General features: G+C 43.1%; 1 protein-coding gene across 1 annotated transcript; it reads left to right on the top strand.

The window, feature by feature from the left end:
* Window positions 1–1,148: 1,148 nt before the first annotated feature.
* Window positions 1,149–16,648, top strand: usp46 (ubiquitin specific peptidase 46). Its single transcript, XM_084066801.1, has 9 exons — window positions 1,149–1,501; window positions 6,364–6,444; window positions 6,964–7,177; window positions 8,414–8,652; window positions 9,540–9,616; window positions 10,844–10,927; window positions 11,405–11,602; window positions 15,746–15,824; window positions 16,510–16,648. Exons 1-9 carry the CDS (start codon window positions 1,466–1,468, stop codon window positions 16,609–16,611), a joined length of 1,110 nt encoding a protein of 369 aa, XP_083922927.1. The 5' UTR covers window positions 1,149–1,465; the 3' UTR covers window positions 16,612–16,648.
* Window positions 16,649–21,900: the final 5,252 nt, after the last annotated feature.

Here is a 21,900-nt window from a genome sequence, read left to right as displayed (position 1 = left end):
AAAGAAATCAGATCTTTGTCCGAGGTTTCACATGCTTCCATACTTTTCAAGTGAAAATCTATATTATACGCAGTGGTGGAAAGTAATTAAGTACATCCCACCCCCTAGAGTGGAAGGCACACCCACATTTTTCACACAAGGACATTCTCCTGCACCTATGGGTGCTTGGACTGACATGGACATGCACTAGGACTCTTTAGGCACCTTTGGTTGCATGGACTAAATTGCAATTACACACATACACATCACATCATGCAACACAACATAATTTGCGCATACATTTACATATATGAAAGGACCGCAATGGAAATAAGCCGCTCGCTGTTTTGCATTTATCCTTTTGATAATGGTGTGACAATGTATGTATTTATTATGTTTTGTTATCAATAAATATGTCAAAGTCAAAGTCCTCAAGTACTGTACTTAAGTTAACATTTTGAGGGCTTTTTCTTTACGTCATTATTGCCATTTTTAAATACTAAATACTTCTGCAAATATTGTACATTTTAGTTCACTGCAAAAGTACAATGTGTGTCAACTTTAGTTACAGTACTTCTTCCACTACTTATTATGATACGTCCCAAACTCAGGTCGAGGGACCGTGTGCTTCAGAGAATGTGCTGTCAAACAATTATGTCAAACAAAATTGTTATAAGCTTTTTTTGCACTATTGTAGGACTATACACATTTTTTCACATTTTTCATTTTAAAACATAATTAAAGGGCATTTTCCCTGGATTAATTTCAGAAAAAGGGGACAAAACAGCTTAAAATTATAAATTGTGTAACAATAATGGTGTAACATTAACACATATTGAGTCTTTTTTTTCTTCTAATAATAAATTCAGACCAACCCCAGTACCCCACACTGTAGAATAGTAGACTGATCAACTTGATTCGAGAGACCGCTTCCTCCAGCCGGAAATAAATAACTCAAACTCCCAAAAACCACCACTTCATAAAAATGCGGTTGATTGGTTGCGCCTCAACCGGGCATTAACTCTAAAGCTTCCGTATGGCCTTTTCATCCTGTCAATCAAATATGGAAGCCACTCGACCAATCAGCTATGAAAGTGTCTTCCAGGTGGGCGGGGCTGTGTCATATTCTCGCCTAGCAAGCTTGTACTGCAATTTCTGCAAATCAACCTGCTGCAACTTCGTCTATTTACTCCTCAGCACAATGCGTTTAATGTGTTCTGTTTCGGTATATTTGATGAAATGTCCGCTATAATGAACACGTCTGGATGCTGAGGGCTGTTTTACTTTAACCCATGGTCTCTTTTACTCCACACATTGCTGTGTTTTAGCGTTGGGGGGCTTGTTGCAGTCAGTGTGGCCTCCAGGCAGCCAGACAGGGACAGCCGCGGATGCGAATTCACCCCATCTTCAAAGCATTGTTGCCCTGCTCCGCTAAACAGCATGTTTATTTCATAAAGATGACGGCGAGGTGGACACTGTAAACTAAATGACTGTCAGAAATATCGCCTCCATTTGTAATATGGTAAGTAAACTAAGCCATTTCCCCCTCTATCGATCGCCTGCAGACTGCTGCCACTGTCATTTTGAACCTTGGTAGCCTAGCTCTGGTACTCTATGCTTGTGTGTGTGTGTGTGTGTGTGTGTGTGTGTGTGTGTGTGTGTGTGTGTGTGTGTGTGTGTGTGTGTGCGTGTGTGCGTCCTGAGAGTCCTTGCAGAGAGGATGCAAGGACATGTAGGCATGTTATTTATCTCTCTGAGGGTCTACAAATGGAACCAAATGGACCCTTTCATTTGCATGCATGCACAGTTAAAATGGATCAGAACACCGAGGGTTTTGACTTGACCGGAGGTGACATGCCTGGGTCTGATTGCATAATCTGTTGGTGTCACACATGTAATCCTAAAGGGATGATGGTGGTGTGATATCTTCTTGATTGCTCTGCATCATGGGCTCCTGCTTATCTGTGTTGTTGACACGATTACGGTAGTTGTGAAAGTGCTGGTTGAAGCCCTGCTTTACTGCTCTCTTTGGTTAATACCAAGTTATGTCTTTACTTTGACGTGGTGTTATATTGCTAAAGTACTCACACTCCCCAGGCAGTGGCTGTCAGTGTCAGGTACATAATCAACTGATGTGTTACCATGATCATCACATTGTCCTAGCCTCCTGTCAGGTCTGGAAAAGTCAGGGCTTTTACAGCACCTACAACCAGAGATGTCTCTCAGGGTTCCTTGAGGATGTTCCAAATGGACCCTTACAGGTCTGTAACTCTGAGTTGTGGGGGTCCTTGAAATGTAAAAGTTTGAGAATCATTGATCTAGGAATACATACAAATTGATATATATATATATATATATATATATGTATGTATGTATGTATGTATGTATGTGTGTGTGTGTGTGTGTGTGTGTGTGTGTGTGTGTGTGTGTGTGTGTGTGTGTGTGTGTGTGTGTGTGTGTGTGTGTGTGTGTGTGTGTGTGTGTGTGTGTGTATATGTATATATGTATATGTATGTATATATATATATATGTATGTATATATATATATGTATGTATATATATATATGTATATATATATATATATATATATATATATATATATATATATATATATATATATATATATATATATATATAACAAACAAACAAACAGTAGCGCAACATCAACTGACACGTTCACAATACAAAATAATTGATTACAGTAAGGGCTACTAGCCTACTACACACTGCAAGACACTTGCTCCGATTATGCTCTCGCCGACCTTTTTTGGCGCTCGCCTGACATACAGTATATAGATTGCATTTATTTCGGTGTGCGAGAAGTCCTCATGATGAGTAAAGATAATGGCAACTAGTTGAACTGCTGTTCAAAGTTGTCATTATCTTTAACCCATGAGGAGTCATGGTGAAAACAATTGGGCCCATCATCACTTTTGTCGTCTGCAGTCGTCCCAAGTGATGGTCTGTTGTTGACACTAATCTAATAGACAATAATGTGACTGAAATTGAGCTCAGTCTGACCTGGTGGTTGATAAGATGGTCCTGCAATTAAAAGGACCCTTGAGGAAAGCAGTGAACCTTTAACAGGTGTGTTGCACATGGCTTGTATTGAACTCTTATCCTTATTGTGTACATGCCACACAGCCAAGCAAAAAAGAATACCCAGTCTCATAAATAAAACAACTAACAAACTAATGTAGCACACGGTGAAATCCATGTCATATTTTAGATTATATGAATAATAAATATAAATATGGATGGTTCTTTAATGAATTGACACAACGTTATCCCATAACTTAATTAAATGATCTTTGCATATATATATCATCTTCTATCATCTTTGCAATATGTTGATTCTGGGTGTTCTGCTTATGTTCATTATTCTTGTATTTATTGAAGTTGGCACAGATGTTCAGTACCAAGTTGTGAATTGATGAGTTTGTTTGTTTTTTGCATATTTTCAAGTCCCATCATAATGGAATATTGTTGGAGAGATCTTTTAATAATAGTTGTTATTGTTGTTACAAATGTCGAGGAGACAAATCCAAAGCATTTTCTAATGTACCAGTATATCTTCAGAGATGTAATGAACAATGTCTTGAATCTTGAATACTCTACTGCAGTGGTTCTCAACCTTTTTACAACAAGTACCACCTCAGATTTTATCTGTCATTCCAAGTACCATTACCGCCAAACAGCGCGCGTGCACGTTTGGCTTCGTGCGCGCGCGAAGCGCGCGTGCGATATTTTGGGCGGTTATTAGCGGTTATTGATGCTTTTTGGGCGGGTTTAGGATGGATTTAGGGCAGTGGTTTTCAACCTTTATCATGCCAAGGACCCCTAAATTGATAAACATTCGGCCGTGGACCCCCATTTGAAAATGTTTTGTGCCAGGGACCCCCAGAAGCAAAGATATCAGTTCATTTTCGCTTTAAAAAAAAAAAAATATTCAAAGATATGCAACACTTTTTCAAGGTTTTTCCAAAAATAGCAGATCTACAAGCTCATAGCGTGGTGCTGTGCCTGCTATTTTTGAATAGCCAAAGCTAAGTGGTTAAAAATGATTGTGACGCTATTAACTCATGTCCAACTTGACCATACTGTACAATACCAAGTACATTTTCAAAAAGCCAAAGTTTAAATGGGGCTGAAGCGGTTTATGTATGTTTTGTCATAATGATTAAAATCCACAAAGTTACTAGTAGTAACTAAAGTTTTCAAATAATTGAGGTGGAGTAAAAGTATAATATTTGCCTCTGAGATGTATTGGAATAGAAATAAAAATATTGCAAATTGGAAATACTCCAGTCAAGTAAAATTACCTTAAAATTATACTCAAGTACAGTATTTGAGTACATGTACTTAGTTACTTTCCACCACTGTCAGCATTAGATAAGATGAATTACTCACCTTCTGAAAAGATGAAAGAAAACACACTTTTGTTCCATAGCCCCAAATTGTCTTGGTTTCAGAGATCATGGTTGTAAATATGAACTTTTGCCACAAAGTCTTTATATTCCATAATGTCCCATGACCCACGTCCGTGTTATTTACATTTTGACGATGCACGTTAGTCAAGTGGAGCTGTGTTCCGTGAGCAGAAAGCTGTCAAGTGGCCTCCAGAAAATAAATCTGGTTTCCTTTCAAAACGATGTGCATTTCAGAATAAGAGGTTTTTTAAAACTCTATCCTTGTAATGTTACAATTCAACACACGTTTTATTTTGAAATCATACTACTAGAAGTAGAAGTACCCAGGTAGCCTAGTTGAAACTACTTAACTTCACGCGAAAGCAGCTGTTTATGCGGAACGGGGGGAGGAAAAAAAAAGTCAGACAAACAGTGGGGGGAAATCACGGATCTGTGAGAGTGTCCCGTCGTACGCACAAATGAATGAATGGTTGTGACGCCCTGTATGTTAATCTGACGTTAGTAGATTATGTTTTATTCTTGAACATGGGTCTGTGGCAGGTTATTTAATATGGGATTTTCACAGCTGCCTTTGACTTTTTCTTAACGGAACGGCGTTCCGCCACCGAATCTTTTACCGGAACGCCGTTCCGGACCGTGCCGGCCCACTTTCACCCCTGCCCTTCACCGTGTTTGTTTTGATCGTGGCTACCAGTACCGGCGCATTCAAAGCTGCGTTCGAAAATACAGCACTGAGCGCACTGGCCAATACAAACTAATAGGCGAGTGTGCTCCGGTGCGTAATTTCCGAACGCACAGTGTGTAACAGCCAGGAAATGCGCTGTTCCCACGCTGACAATGTGTTCAACAAAACCTTTTTTTAAATTTGAGTGATATTATGGTAATGTTATTTCCATTCAAAGTAGTATTTCGATAGTTTTATTATGTTTTCATATATATATATATTTATTTATTTTTTTTTTCATTTCCCCCCCACTTTTTTCATTTTTGGGAAGATTCTTCCGCGTACCACCAGGGGGGGGCTCAAGTACCACCGGTGGTACGCGTACCACAGGTTGAGAACCACTGCTCTACTGTACCAGAAAGTAAAGGGCTTTAGGTTACCGTTTCTGTTATAAAACAGTCCTTCTCCTCTAAGGAAGGAAAGTATGTGTGTATATGCATTCATGTGTACTTGTGAGTGTGATGTGTGCATTGTGTGCATGTCCATCCAGATTCCAGACATAGGTATACACTTGCATACTGTAGGTGCAGCATCTCCTTGGGCTCAAAGCGTAACCGGAACAAAGAGGTATTCAGGGGTTTGTTTCAACCTAGAGAAATGACGGTCATAGAATGTCAAAGCCATTGAAGTGTCTTGTGTTCCTCAACAAAGCAGTGCCTCGCAATTTCACAAAGCTAAAGAAGCTTTGAATTCTGAAATGTAAAAAGGGTCTGTCAAGAGATAAGTGGTGTGTGCCACATTCATGTTAAATACTCTTGAAATGTCACAATGTATTGACCCCTTTTATAACGTGACAGACAGCCCCTGACTCATTTAACCAAAGTATTCAAGACTTTGTAAGCTTTGTAGGGCACATTGAGTGATTCATGAAACCCGATAGACGGGAATGTTGTTGTCATAGTACAACACAGGAACTGTCACAGGAATAGAGTAATCAATGGCACTGAATGAGACAGGCCTATAAGCTGGCTTCATCTCTTCAGCGGGGCTTTGAAGCCTCCGGTAATCTGTTGTCGGTGGTTGGACAACATTTCCATAATTATGCATTAGTTTTGCAGCGTACTTTAAACGGCGGAGGCCTTAGCTGCCTCTTAGTAAACATTAACATAAGGCGTAGGCTGGATCAAGATGACATCGTTTGCAACAGTGGCCGTGCTGAATCATTTGCATACTTATTTAATATAACAAGCACAGGAGCTGATGTTTTTTTTTGCCTTTCTTGTCTTTTAGGGCACCAATGCCTCTGCTCTGGAGAAAGACATTGGTCCGGAGCAGTTCCCAATCAATGAGCACTACTTCGGATTGGTCAACGTAAGTGCCACTAAAATAATCCCATGATTCTCATCCATTATAACAGAGGTCATTTTCCAGAGCACCATGCTCTTGTTTCAAAACAAAGTGCCAGCACAGAGTGTGAGTCACGTCCTCTATTGCTGGCACTGTTGAAGCAAACAGCTTGTGGCGGTGGTGTTGATGTTGTGGATGTGCCAGTAAGTCTCTTGAATGAGGCATTTCTCCCCCTCAAGTCTGAAGCCTTCCAGGCACCCTGCCAGATGGACTGAGCACAAAGTATTGATGAGTTAGATAAGGATCATATTCACTTAATTGTTTACCTGATGGATGATGAGTTTTGCCTTCGGGCTACGACCACAAACATAGCAACATATGGATGGTGGTCCTTTTCATTCGCTAACTTTAGCCAGTACTATTTGCAGGCTTTTGTAGAACACTGTTGTATTCTGTTTCTCTGACGGGAAGGTGCACCCCACCCCTCTCTCTGTTTTGTGTCATTATTCCTTCCTAAACTATCCCCCCTCTCTTCCCAACCAGTTTGGAAACACATGCTACTGTAACTCAGTGCTGCAGGCCCTCTACTTCTGCCGACCCTTCCGGGAGAACGTGTTGGCCTACAAGGCACAGCAGAAGAAGAAGGAGAACCTGCTCACGTGCCTGGCCGACCTCTTCCACAGCATCGCCACGCAGAAAAAGAAGGTGGGCGTCATCCCGCCCAAGAAGTTCATCTCACGGCTACGCAAGGAGAACGGTGAGTGTGTGTGTGTGTGTGTGTGTGTGTGTGTGTGTGTGTGTGTGTGTGTGTGAGAGTAGGGGGGGGGGGGCGGGGGGTTAACCCTGATTTATACTTCGCACACCGGAAATATCCAATCTACAAGCTCACAACGTGTTGCAGAGCTTGTAGATTGGCTTTTTTCGGTGCGTGACAGCGGCGTGCACCCAGGTATAAATCATGCTTATCCTGGTCCTACGTGGTTAGCGCCACCAAACTGAGAGCAAAGTTGGAACCAAGGGCAAGCAGGAGTCAGTGATGGTTAAATACAAGGATTCTTTCCATGTGAAGCTGTATGAGCTTTGTGTCATCAGCAGATAGCTGAGCTGCTGTGCACTGGTAGCAGGGCAGGTGAATGGGTGAGGTGAAGGTCAGGTGTGTGTTGGTGGTAAGGTCGTCCAGAGCGTAGAAGTGGAATAGAGGCAGATTGTTCTCTGTTGTCCGACTTGGAGGAAGCTCTTTATGTGAATGAACAATGCCCATCTCTGTTCAGACTGGGCTTTGGTCAGCTGCCTTCTCTCTCTCTCTCTCTCTCTCCCTCTACCTCTCTCTCTCTCCCTCCCCTGCCCCCCCTCTTTTTCAACTCTCACTTTTCACCCATATTTCTGGTGTGATCAGACCTCTGTATTATCATCCGAGGACGACAATTTGATGTGCAATTGGCATCTTTTTTGAGTGTTAATCAAATTACATTGAAAGCGCACTGTTGCTCCTAACAACAAACAATAACATTAGACTACTGTGGGTAAAACCTACATCTCTGAAACAGGAGTATGATCAGACCTCTGTTAGGGCTGTCACAATTATTACATAATCGTCTAATCGCAATTATTTGAGATAATCGCTATTGTTTTTGCATAATCGTTTCCATGTTGAAAAATGTTCATACATTTTCAAATATTAAGAAAAGCAGAAATAGCTGATCTACAAGGTAAGCTATTTCCGCTATCAGCTATTTCCACTATTTTCTACATTGTTTTGAAAGAATAAAAGGATTAAATTTGTCAGTCATTTCTTTGTATATTTAAGTTATTTCGTCATATCTGCCCTGTGCAACTTTTGAATACACATCCTAAAAGGCAACAGAAATGAAAATTGTATTCATAATGTTTCAATGTTCAATGCCAAAAACACAATTAAATCAAAACTATTTGATTTCTGCGATCACCATCTAACTGTGCGTTCAATCCACCCCACTCCCCACCGCCCCCGCAGACCTGTTTGATAACTACATGCAACAGGACGCCCACGAGTTCCTCAACTACCTGCTGAACACGGTGGCCGACATCCTGCAGGAAGAGAAGAAGCAGGAGAAGCAGAACGGACGCCTCAAGAACAACGGCGGCCCACTCGCCACCGAGACGGAGGCAGAGAACAAGACGGAGCCCACCTGGGTGCACGACATCTTCCAAGGCACGCTGACCAACGAGACGCGCTGCCTCAACTGTGAGACGGTGAGCAGTTTGCTCAGTGGAGACAGTGGAGATGCCTCAAATGTCTTTTAAAAATGAAAAACGGACTGATTTCCTGACAAATAAAAGCTTATGGTCAATAACGCTGTACTTCTGACCATACAGTAGTAGATTAACGATTCGTCACTTCATGAGTTTGTCAAATGACAGCGTGGGTCAATGTGCTTCTAGAACCTCATCTAGCTTCTGCATGGCCTTGAGCCTAAATTTGTTTACTTTAACCCATTAAGACCTGAGGACCCGATTCGAACAGTTTTCTGAAAAAACATAGGTTTCCCTATCAGTGGTGCTCAAAGCTTTTCATGTCAAGGAACCCCAAAATTATATATATTTGACCGCCAACCCCATCTCAAAATAATTTGTTCCAGGGACCCCCAGAAGCAAAGATCCTTTTTTTTCCAAAAATAGCTTGTATCCCGGGTTTATTGGGTTAAAGGCCCTGACACACCAAGCTGCCACCGATCAGTTTCTGTGCTAAGAATCACTGCCGAGCAGAGGCGGATTATTAAGACGGCCCACCTCTCCAGTGTGTGCATCAGCGCATGATGGTTCCTGATCTCTGTACGAACCCTTCTGAGTTCTGTCGACGGTCGCTCAAATCGTTCAGTAGACTAATTAGCTCTGAAGTGACAACTACAGTCCACTACAGCGAGGACATGGTTACTGTGTGTACATAATGCAAGCACTGTTGAGGGTATATATTGTTGTATATTTTGTTAATATTGATGGTGTTTCTTTTGAGTGTGGCGTCTTTTACGCTGCCTTATCTACAGTACTTTTCAGTGCTTTTCTGCCCCTGTAACTGTGTCTCAGCTGCCTTCATTTCCCACGTGGGATCAATAAAGGTCTTATCTTCTCCTTTTTAACAGGTGAGCAGCAAAGATGAGGATTTTCTGGACCTCTCCGTGGACGTGGAGCAGAACACATCAATTACACACTGTCTCAGGTAGGCCATGACCCAGTATTTATCCACGCTGTATGACAGCAGGCTGTCCTCCCCTTTTTTTGTAAGGTGTGGGCTGAAGCCTGAATTATACTTCTTATTACACGCCGACATCACTCTTCAGAAATAGCTTGTAGATCTACTATTTTAAGCATGTGACATCGCAGCACAATGAAGTACGACTCTAGCCCACTGTTTCTCAAAACAGTGGGCTAGAGTCCACTGTTTAATTAGCCTCGGTCCCAGCCTCACTTATCTGCGAAAAGAAGAGCCTGGTCACGACCTAAAGCAGCGAGTGTCTAGGAAGTGCTGAGTGGGTAGGATTTCCGTAGTACGCGTTTCCCCTGGAAACTATATTTTTTTGCCCAATCACAACACTCGTTTCATTCACGGAGAATGTTAACAGATTTGTAAAGCATCAACGTCATTTCCTTGGGCGGTACTTCCGTCAAATTCAACCGTTTCCGGTTCTTCACTTCCTAGACAACCAACATCCCAGGTCTTGCCCAGCGTGCTGTTTAATAAACACTCCAGAGTAGCGTAGATCATTGGTTCTCAAAGTGGGGTCCGGGGAAATTGGTTAATATAGCGTCACAATTATTTTAACCACTTTAACCATATTTTATGCTTTAGCTATTCAAAAATAGCAGAGCTTGTAGATCTGCTATTTTTTTTTTATCCCTGGCACAAAATATTTTTTAGATGGGGGTCCGCAAAACATATTTTTTTGGGGGTCCTTGAGATGAAAAAGTTTGAGAACCACTGGTGTAGATTGAGGTAAAAAATAATAAAAACTAGAAAATGTGCTCCTCGGAGCACAGGTCTCCGCCAGTACTGTTCCTGATTAGTCCTGTCATACCTATTTATATTACATATTGTCACGTGTCACTTTACCAATGTTAGCTTGGCTGATGGAAGCTCACTTCAAAAAATATAAATGATTTTTTGAAGTGACACACGTATTTATAGGTTTTTATTTCGTCATGCGTCTCGCTAGCCAATCAAAAGCATTGGTGACAACATATTGTCACGTGTCACGTGAAGCTTGACCAATGTTAGCTTGGCTGAGACGGACGGACACACGGAAGGACAAGAACGAAAACATACTCTCCACCTCTGGCGGAGACAAAAAACATACAAATTAGGTCTGTGGCCTAATGTATATTGGGGTTGAAATGGAAACGGTTGAGAATCACAGCTCTATTCTAACTGAGGCTTTGTTCTCCACAGGGACTTCAGCAACACAGAGACCTTGTGCAGCGAATACAAATACTACTGTGAAACGTGCTGCAGCAAGCAGGAAGCACAGAAACGGTCAGTCACACACCCACACCATGGCCCAATCACACTTGGAATAGTTCCTGACATTGTCCTTGCAGTAGTTCAAAATGCTTGTCACGGGGTGTCCCGAGTGGCGTAGCGGTAAGGTTCTAAGCTGAAATGTTGTTGTCCTCACGAGTATAGTAATAGAAAGGTATGCCTGTGTGTGCGTATATGTTTTGGGGTGGGATACGGGGAGGACACTGTAACCTTGTGGTGTTGTTTTTCTGCATAGTGCAGGATAGTTGTATAGGTGTATACTGGTATGCTGGTATATACTAATGTATACTGTTGTTCTGTTTTGACGGTCCTTCGTATTGTTTTTCTTGCCTTTGGATTGCTGTATACGACAGTACTTTCCTTACTCTCTACCTGTGACTCTGTAACTCTTACTCTCACTGTGCTGCCCCTGGGCGACTGAAATCCTCCCATGGGATCAAAAAAGGTATCTATCTATCCATCTATCTACAGAATGCGTGTGAAGAAGCTGCCGATGATCCTGGCGCTGCACCTGAAGAGGTTTAAGTACATGGAGCAGCTGCATCGCTACACCAAGCTGTCCTACCGCGTGGTCTTCCCTCTGGAGCTGCGTCTGTTCAACACGTCCGCCGACGCCGTCAACCTGGACCGCATGTACGACCTGGTGGCCGTGGTGGTCCACTGTGGCAGGTAAACAACACACTCTCCTCACCGTGGTGGTCCACTGTGGCAGGTACACAACACACTCTCCTCACCGTGGTGGTCCACTGTGGCAGGTACACATCACACTCTGTTCACCGTGGCGGTCCACTGTGGCAGGTACACACAACGCTCCGCTCACCAGCCCCCTCAGGGGGGCGCTAGAGGTGTTTTCACCAAGAGGTTTGGGGAAGAGGAGCGCTGTTTGTTTGTTTTTTCAGATAGTATACTGGCAGCAGTGGCTACTGAAGCCAAAATGCTGTGTTGCTTACCGTGTATGCGAGGAGTGAGGATGCATTTGCACACTCACTTGTAAATCTAAAAGCGTCATTGAAGCGAGCGTCACTGAAAGTTTGGCCACTTGTTCCCACTGGAAGCGTCAATAAGTCTATTCAAATTCGTCTGCACCACAATATGTTACATATACCTCCGTCATGATTCTGTCGACCTCGTCATAACTCTCGTCAATAGCGCAAAGGTATTCTTCACCAGTGAATTGAACCGCTCTCCTTTCATTGACATTGAAGAAGACACAGTAACTCTCGTCTTGTCTCTGAAGCCTGACATGTTGGGAGTGAGAATGTGTTGGTGGATTTTACACACAGAGCTCCTGACACACAATAAACAGTGAACGAGGTTCATACTGTATAAGGCTCATTATTTAATATAAGTATGCCTACACAGTTCAATGGATATTCATTTGTGTGGATATAACATTTGAAACGTCATTGCTCACAGTTTACAGTTCCACCAAAGAAAAGCAGACAGAAAGTCTTTATAATTACTAATTTGCGGCTGGATTATGTAACTTGGCTTTAGTTTATTTATTACTGCATGCCATGCTGCGTACGTGTCCCTGTGAAATGGACTGTCAGGAGGAGCACGCATCAGTGCAGGCCTCTATTCTCCTCTTTCTCTCCGTTCAACTTCCGCATGCACTCTGACCACCAACAAAGCACTCTTGCACTTGAAGCTGTTGGGTTGTCATTGTGTTCTCACCCAAAAATGTCGACTCTCAAAAATAGAACCACGATGTGAGATTTTGACGCTTGCACTTGATGCCTCCAGTGTGGTTGCATCCATTGTGGATACGTTTGATTTTGTGCGCCTCTGACACTTTCAATCTGTCAGGGCCTCAAGTCAGGCATGGTGACCGTGCGGCCTTGAGGCCCGTGAGCTGTGCCCAAGCGAGCCGCTAGGTGTCTCGTCTGTCTGTAGTCTGTCTGTAGCTACTCTAGCAAACCGCTGGACCTATCAGTGCCAAATTATTTTTGCACACTGTCAGTAGGCTAAATTAGTGCCTATTATTATTTATTTAATGTTTTATCCCATTAAAAACTCTTTGACTGCCAGAGTATTTTCATAAAGTACTCTCCCAGTGCCAGCGATTTTTGTTTTTTTGTTGTTGTTATTTTGTAATTTAATTTTCATATAGTTTGTCTGTCTGCGGTTATAAAACACATACGACAGATCGACCAGCAGAGAGCAGTATATTGACACCTCGATGACTCGCTGACCCGCTCGGCCCCTCCAAACAGGATCAAACAGTCCGTACGTCATAAACCGGATGTGACGTTTTCGCAGATTGCCGATCGGGCTAAAGTACGATGTGATACACGACCCCGGTGACTGTTTGTCACCCAGACTAAAGAAAATAGAAGTGGGGCTCTCAGTTATTTTTTTATACCGTGTGAAAAAACGTGTTTTTCCCTATTCTGGACGAAAATGACCGGGGGCGGGGGGAAAAAAAAAAGAGAACCGGAAAGGGAATCTGCATCATGAAACCGAAACCTAGGTTGTCTGAAGGTATCAGAAAGTTAAACTGATGATGAAAAATAAACAGAGCAGCGCGATCACAGATTAAACAATGAAAAAGCTAAACGCGTGTCTAGCGCGTCGACGGCCAACTGGACAAACTAGCAATTGACGCGTTATCGAGTCAACGGCAGTCAAAGAGTTAAGAACGATTATTTTATGCTAAAATATTGAACTTTAATCTTATAATGGAAGTCAATGGGGTTCGGATTGGGCTGAAACCGTACCCAAATTTTACGTCATAGACATATGACGTCACAGTCTGGCTACAACAAGCTCCAGATCCACATTGGAGCCACACCGTTCCCATTACATCATTACATCACTGCTTCTGGCTGCTGCTTGGTGATGCCACACATGATGGATTCTTTGTGGTAAGCATGTCTTTTAAGTACAGACCCATGTCACTGACTGTCTTTCAAGATCCTGGAGAGCATAAGCCAGTGGTGGACCCACACAAACATCTACGGGAACAGGCTGGGTCTCTGTTCTCTTTTTGTTCAAGGTTTTAAAATCCTCAGTGTTCATTTAGGAGTGTCAAAATGCCACTAATAATGAGGACTTTATTGTGTAGGCTACAACCTTTATGACATACAGTATGTATTACAAATGATCATGTGGTGGCCATTAATTTATTTGACATAATATAATGTATAATGTCTCCTGTCTCCATTTTCTATGTCCTCTAGCACAAAATAAATAAATAATTCAAGTACAATTTTGGAGAAAATCTGATATACAGTATGTAGGCTACAAACGAGAAACCATTGACCTCACTTGCAATTTATCCACTTGTTATCCAAGAGAAGAGGCATTTAGCCACATAAATATGCAAACATTCTGTGAACAAAGGTCTGTCGAAAGTAGCCAATCTATAAGGTCACAACCACAATCTCAACGTTGTGAGCTTGTAGTTCGGCAATTTTTGGCGAAGAAGCAGGGGTTCTAGTAAAGAGTCCTGGGGGACTACTCCAGTCAACAAAGTATACAGTATGGTTTAACCCATTGAGACCTGAAGCCGATTCTACATGTCTCCTAAATCTCAACAGTATTCTGAAAAACGTATGTTTCTATATCAGTGGTGCTCAATCTTTTTCATGTCAAGGACCCCCAAAATTATGTATTTGGCCCCCATCAAAATATTTTGTTCCAGGGACCCACCAGAAACAAAGATTTGAGTTAAAAATGTTCGCTTTAAAAATATATATATTCAAAGATTTGCACACATTTTGACGAATTTAAAAAATAGCCCAAAGTGTAAAATAATGCTTTTTAGCCCAAATCTAAAAATGACACAGTTCCAGGTCTTAATGGTTTAAGTGGTTATAGCTGGACTATGGAATTAAATGCCTCGTTAAAATGGACTTTAGCTTGTGCAGTGAGAGCCCATGTGAACGCTGCAGGCTGTGTTGGGTTTATAATGCATGTCTTGGGACTGACAGTTGCCATATTGCTGTTTGGCTTGATCAGTGCTGGCAGGTTGACAGTGACAGCACAATGCCAGAACACAGCGTTACACTGGACATGATGATGATACACAGAGCAGGGTTTTTACCAAATGTTTTAAGAAACAAACATGGGACAATTTGCATTCTACTACTCTGCCACCAAAATGTGTATTACCCTGACACAATCCATTAACCTATTAAAACAGTGGTTCTCAACCTGTTGGTCATGTCCCCAGATCACAGTGAAGTGACAATTTAATGACTTTTAAGACCCTTTTAATACCTCAAAGAAAAGAAAAAGACCATTACTGCATCAGAAGTAATCAACAAACTATACTATAAAAACTGGTCAAACATTGGCCAAATTGTCAAATAATATAAGAAAGAGGCAAAAATTGTGAGAATAGCCGATCTACAAGCTCACAACGCCTCTCATTGCGAGGCGTTGTGACCCCATTTGAGATCCAACGCACTAATGTATAAAAATCAATAATGACCAGTCAACTGTGGCTGGTGCAGGGTTGGAGATCAGTGTACTGTGTGCACGTATTACGTAATAACTCTCCTCACTTCGCTCACTCTGTTTGGACAAGCTGGAATTCGTCTCTGTCAGTTGGAAACCTCATATGTCCAAAACTGTTACTTTTCAGCATTCAAATTACAAAATGGCAAAAGTATCAGATTGATAGATTCATCAGGCCTGATGAAGACCTGAAGAGATGAAGGCCGTACGGAGGCCAAAATAGAAGATTTACAAGTAGACAATGTTGTGAGCTGTGTAGATCGCCTATTTGCTGTGTACAGTAGTTTATCGTGTCATTGTGTAGATGTGTGTAATTTTTGGAGTGACTTGTGTCTTGTGTTCCCTCAGCGGGCCCAACAGAGGACATTACATCACCATCGTGAAGAGTCACGGCTTCTGGCTGCTGTTTGATGATGACATTGTAGAGGTGTGTCTCTGTCTGTCTGTGTCTCTCTGTCTGTGTCTGTCTCTCTGTCTGTCTGTCGCTCTCTCTCTCTCTCTTTCTCCGTCTCTCTCTGCCTGTCTCTCAATCTGTCTCTCTCAGCCTGTCTCTCTCTCTGTCTCTCTCTGCCTGTCTCTCTCTCTGTCCCGCTCTGCCTGTCTCTTTCTCTGTCTCTCTCTCTGTTTTTCTGTCTGTTAGGCCTGTTACAATTATTACATAATCACCTAATTGCAATTATTTGAGATAATCACAATTCGTCGTTTCCATGTTGAAAAATGTTCATAAACTTTCAAACATTTTCAAAAAGTAGTGGAAATAGCAGATCTACAAGCTCACAACGCGTCGCATCGCGACACATTATAAAGTTATTAAATATGTGGGTCATTTCTTTGTATATTTAGGTTATTTGTCATATCTGCCCTGTGTAACTTCAAACCCTGAAAGCCGTAAAATGTCATAATCGTGACAGCCCTACTGTCTGTCTGTCTCTCTGTTGCTCTCTCTGTCTGTCTCTCTCTGACAGATAGACCGTTAAGAGGTCTGTCTGTCTCTCTCCCTCCCTCGGTAAAGGCCCTGTTGTTGTTGTCTCTTCAGTAGAAGCCCTGGTATTAGCTGGTTTCATGGGCATCATGTAGTGCCTCACCCTCTCCCTTGTCTCCTCCTGTTGCAGAAAATCGACGCCCAGGCCATCGAGGAGTTTTACGGTCTGACGTCAGACATCTCCAAGAACTCTGAGTCCGGATACATCCTCTTCTACCAGTCCAGGGAGTGACCTCTCACCCCCACCAAGACCCCCATTTCTATCCTATACCCACACCACCCCCAACTCTTTGCCGCTGCCACCGAGACACGTGCCAATAACCTTCTCCCAAAAGCCTGCCTCCCGGGCATAACATGCACTTCATTTCCCAACCCCCCCCCCCCCCCCCCCCCCCCGTCTTTCCTCCCTGTGCTCGGCATGCTGGGAAGACCATAAACTCACTCTTCTTGAAACCCCAACCCCCTTCAATCACCTGCATTTTGACTGCACTTTAGAAAAGCAAAAGCAACAAGCGCTCTCTCTCCAACACCAGAGACAAGGAGCAGAAGGGAACAGAAGAATCCCTTCTTCTGTTTTCCCCCAACAGCCCACCAGGGGTGACTCTACCTGGGGCTACCGAGAGCCACGCTGGGGCTGAAGGAACTTGCTGCTGTCAGGAGTGGGTTCTAGTCATCTCTTGTGACTGATTTTATATTTGGTCGCGCGTCAGGGTGCCTAAAACCGCCGATTTACAAGCTCAGAACACGTTGCGCTGCGACGCGTTCTGAACTTGTAGATTTGTTATTTTAGGTGTGCGACACTGGCCGTGCAACTAAGTCTAAATCAGGCTTTATGTACATAAAGGTCTCACTTCCACACCTATCACCTATCCTCTCATTAGGGCTATCCCCGTCTCTGTTGGTGTCTGTCGACCCCATCTCGTGTCTCGTCTGTGCCCCACTGGTGAACCACGCGCCAGGAAAAGAAAGGTTTGGTGCGTCTCGCCATTTCTGCGTGCTTTTTTCCCCTCTTTTTTTTTTCCGTTAACGTTGAGCAATCTCAAGTTTCAACCGGGCCTCGTATCTTATTTGGAACTACTACGAAAGCTGTCCGGTGAGCGTGTGGGTGGGAAATGGTTGAAAGACCCGGAGAGAATGACTTTGTTACGTTGTCGCCTGTCCTCTCAAATAGGTGTCGTTCAGTTCCTCATCCTCCTTATCGTCTCTGTCGGGTGGAAACCTCGTGTCCAAAACTGTTAACTTTCAGGATTCAAATTCAAAAGTAGCGAAAATAGCTGGAGCTTGTAGATCTGCTACTTTTTGGTGCTTTTGTGTGAGGCTGTAGTATGATCGAGCAGGGCGTTAATTTGCCAAAAAAAGAAATTTGAATATGGAGATAAGTGGTTTCTGCCCGACAGCAACGGTATGCTCTTAACATGTTTGCTTTCCAAGTGTACACCTGGTTGTACACTGTAAAAGCCTGGGTGTTCATTTAACTCCATTTGGTTCCACTTTGATTGTTACATTTATACACTTGCAGAGTTAAAATAACACTGAGGATTTTACTGTGTGTAGAAAGCACACAGCAGTCCTGCGCCAGCTGCATCCCCTGAAAAAACCTTTTCCAAAGGTGTAAGAGCCCTATTTATTTATCTTATTTATTAACGTTTGGTATTTGTAATGTTGACTGCTGGTTAATGAAGGCGCGTGTGTGTGTGTGTGTGTGTGTGTGTGTGTGTGTGTGTGTGTGTGTGTGTGTGTTAGTGTGTGTATGGCTGTTTTTTGGAAGGGAAAAGTATTTTGTGAGTCAGAACTCCTCATGAAAGACGAGGTGTATTTAATACACCATTTTATAGGACAGATTTCTCTATGGCTGGACAAGACATGTTTGATTTGTGTGTATGTGAGCGAGAGTGAGTGCATGCATGTTTTGGTTCCATTTGTGCGTGCGCAGCAAAATCGTGGAATTTTAATGGAATTTTCGGCCGTACGGAATTTATGCCCAGTGACGTGAAATGGCGCGTTTTACGTCATTGTTTCGTGTCAACATTAAGCGGAGAATTACACAGCAGTTAATGAGGTACTTTTCCCCCACATTATAAGATTCCCCATCAGAACAATGGGATTTAGGTTAAAACAATAACAAACTTTCCCTTCAATTTAACCATGGGAATGTAAAAAAACAACCCATAAGGGTCCATTCATACGCTCTTATGAAGTTAAAATAACACTCACAAGATTTGACCTTCCCGACTGCCTACGCTTTTATTTGACAATAAAATAATAGTGCAATAGAAAGTGAAGTTTTTCCAATTGTGTCAGTGAGACAAGTAGATGTGTCACTGTTCTAGTGTTTGTGGTAGATATGTCCTCCTCCCTGCCAGCTGGTCTTATTCAGAAAGTAGCCGACCTACAAGCTTACAAGCTTGTAAATCGGCTTTTTCCGGCTCGCGAAATAAATTAAGTTAAGCATAAAAACTGTGCTGTATGTCCACGCACAAGGAGACTGTCACTCTTTACGTGCAAACGAGCCCTACTGTAGTGTCAGCACCGCAGCATACGCTGGTCGCATGTCGCTCTTAATGTTCCATTTCCTATCTCTTTCTTCTTTTTTTAAATATATATTATGTCAATGTATGTCAATGCCACTGTTTTGACTATTGCTATTTTCCATTCCTACGTCCAAGTGCTTTGTATGTGGAAAAGGTTTTCATCGTTTTGTAAGCCCTCATTAGACACCTGACTCTCGGGGATGACGTAAACCGCGTGTCCCAGTTTTTGGTGTTCAGTGTAGCATCAGTGTCTGTGGCAAATGTGCGCACACACAAACAACCTCCAGTTAGATTCTCCTGTGCAGCCGCAAGCGTGTGTTACTGTCACCGTCCCCCTCCTGCGTCTGCGGTGTAACTGGGCCACATTAAACAACCCCTTCTCGTTTGTGGGACATTCTGCTTGTCCCAGAAATAAACATCCCATCTCAAACAGAGAGTAAGTTGTAGAGGTAGGATGTAGTTGGGTTGTTGTAGTGTCTCTGTGTGTGTTTGTAGTTGAGAGAGACAGAATTTGGGGTAGGTCATGGGGGGAGTCATGGGTTGCACCACCTAGCAAAGTTCTAGTGTAAAGGGCTTCTAAGTCAACTAAAAGTAAAGATGTTGCACCACACAAAATGGCTATAATGTACCTCTAAATAACTACTAAGCATTTACGCAAGCATTAAGGTCTCCTTACAATGGCAGACCGATTTTAATTCATCAATGAATTAATTGAATATTGTATAATGAACGATTCATTACTCATAAGCGCACTTTGCGAGATGACATCCATTGAATGTTTATATTTATGTTTACATTTAACCACAATTCAACATAGTCAATGTTACGGGGGTAAAATGTTAGCCTAATATATTGATAATTCAGCATAACGGTTAATGGCACTGCTGCCTTTGAAGACAGTGGGAATGATAGTGCTGGGTTATTGTTATCCAGTGAGTGAGTTAATGTATCTGTATCTCTCTGTAGCTGTGTTTACAGAGGGAGTCAGTGTTGACTGGATTAGATGACTCATATGTCAATGTATGTGACTATAATGAAAAAAGAGGGTTGCACTCAGAAATAATCTTTTTATTGTATTTTAATGGTCCATCTTATGCATTCCAGGCCACCCGGCCTTCATCAGCACACTTCTGCTTTCGTGCATCATCCTCAAATGTCCAACTCTGTGTTGTGCAGCCACACCCTCGTCTCTGGTACCACTTGGAAGAGGCCGGGCCTCCAAAGGTGGTCTGTACAGGGCACAGGTGGTGATTATGTGTTCTGCTCAGTCTCGCTGCTCTCGCATGCTGCGCTGTCTGCCAGGCCCCACTTCTTCATAGCTGATTTGAAGCAGCCAACCCCAGTTCACAGGCGCTTTGGCAGGGTCCATTGGTAGATCTTCTCCTTTGACGCCATCTCCTTTCTTTCTTTTTTTTATATATCAAACATTTTTGAAAATAGCTATTAAAAGCAGGACTGTGCCCAATCCAAAAGAATTTGTCTGAGTTCTGAGTGAGAAATACAGTTTTTCCATTCTATATATATCATGAATTATTTCGATCCATTCCTCCACAGTGGTTTCTTGTGATGGCCTTCTTACTTGCCACTAGAAGGATTAGAATTAGTTTCTTGTCATTATTGTCCAGTAAGTCATATGGGAGGTTACCCAGGTATAAGGTATCAACCCGGAAGGGGATGATGATTCCAAATAGTTTCCAATTGTTCATGAATTTCCCTCCAATAGTGACAGTAGTCTTGTTGAGGTGACGCAGTCTCTTCTGGTGGGTCTTGCCTCTGTTGAGGTGACACAGTATATTTTGGTGGGTCTTGCCTCTGTTGAGGTGACACAGTCTCTTTTGGTGGGTCTTGCCTTTGTTGAGGCGACACAGTCTCTTTTGGTGGGTCTTGCCTCTGTTGAGGCGACACAGTCTCTTTTGGTGGGTCTTGCCTCTGTTGAGGCGACACAGTCACTTTTGGTGGGTCTTGCCTTTGTTGAGGCGACAGTCTCTTTTGGTGGGTAGTGGCTCTGAGCCTGGGCACAGGAGTTGAGCTGCATGTTACACACCTGGCACAGTATGACGCTGTTGCCACCCTGACGATGCTCCCGTTGGAATATCCACACCCCAGCTGACTCTTCCTCCTTCTCTTCTAACCCCCCTTCCTCCTCTCCATCCTCCACCTCCTGACTCCAGGGAGGGAGGTTGCTTTCCAGCCAGCCTGAGATCTTGCGGCGCTTTATACCTTCACCATTCAGTTCTGCGCTGAGGTGAGACAGTCTCTTCTGGTGGGTCTTGCCTCTGTAGTGGCTCTGAACCTGGGCACAGGAATTGAGCTGCATGTTACACACCTGGCACACGGTTGCCACCTTGGCGATGCTCCCGTTGGAATCTCCACACCGCAGCCGTCTTTCTCCTTCTCTTCTAACCCACCTTCCTCCTCTCCATCCTCCACTTCTTCCTCCACCTCCTGACTCTGAGGTTGCTTTCCAGCCAGCCTGAGATCTTGCAGAGCTTTATACCTTCACCATTCAGTTCTGCCTTCTTGGCAGGTGTTTTTCTTTTTAGTCTTGGCTTTCTTCTTTTTAGGGACCACAGGAGCTTCTTCACCATCCTGTTCTGCCTCCTTGGCAGGTGTTTGATTCTTGGCCTTCTTCATTGTAGGGGCCACAGGAGCTTCAGGATTGGGATCAATGTTCGCTGGTCGCTGTCTGTTGAGGTTGGCTGGGTCTCCTGTCCTCTCTGGGCTGATGGTTTGGTCTGAGTAGCGGGAGATGTAGCGACTGATGAAGGCCTGATGGCTGTCTGTAACGGCATAAGATGGACGATTAAGAAACAGATCATTTCCTGAGCGCGACCCACTTATTCCATGAATATTAACTGTTTACTAGGACAAAGCTCCAGATGGTCAGAGCGCGTGGTGGATCTCAAACAAATTGTATGCGACCACACATTACTTTACAAACAGTTATGTGTACTACTAGCTACGTTATGCTATAAATAGTGGTGGTGCAA

The sequence above is a fragment of the Gymnoscopelus microlampas genome, assembly GCF_963454915.1.
Source record: "Gymnoscopelus microlampas genome assembly, chromosome: 9".
Classification (NCBI taxonomy): domain Eukaryota; kingdom Metazoa; phylum Chordata; class Actinopteri; order Myctophiformes; family Myctophidae; genus Gymnoscopelus; species Gymnoscopelus microlampas.
The sequence above is the reverse complement of the archived record's forward strand: the minus strand, read 5'-3'. Positions and strand labels throughout refer to the sequence as shown.

Coding starts and splice junctions, on each gene's coding strand:
- usp46 (XM_084066801.1), top strand. CDS start 1,466: ATGACTGTCAGAAATATCGCCTCCATTTGTAATATG. Junction 9,617..10,843: donor TCAATTACACACTGTCTCAG/GTAGGCCATGAC, acceptor TGTTCTCCACAG/GGACTTCAGCAACACAGAGA. Junction 10,928..11,404: donor AAGCAGGAAGCACAGAAACG/GTCAGTCACACA, acceptor ATCTATCTACAG/AATGCGTGTGAAGAAGCTGC.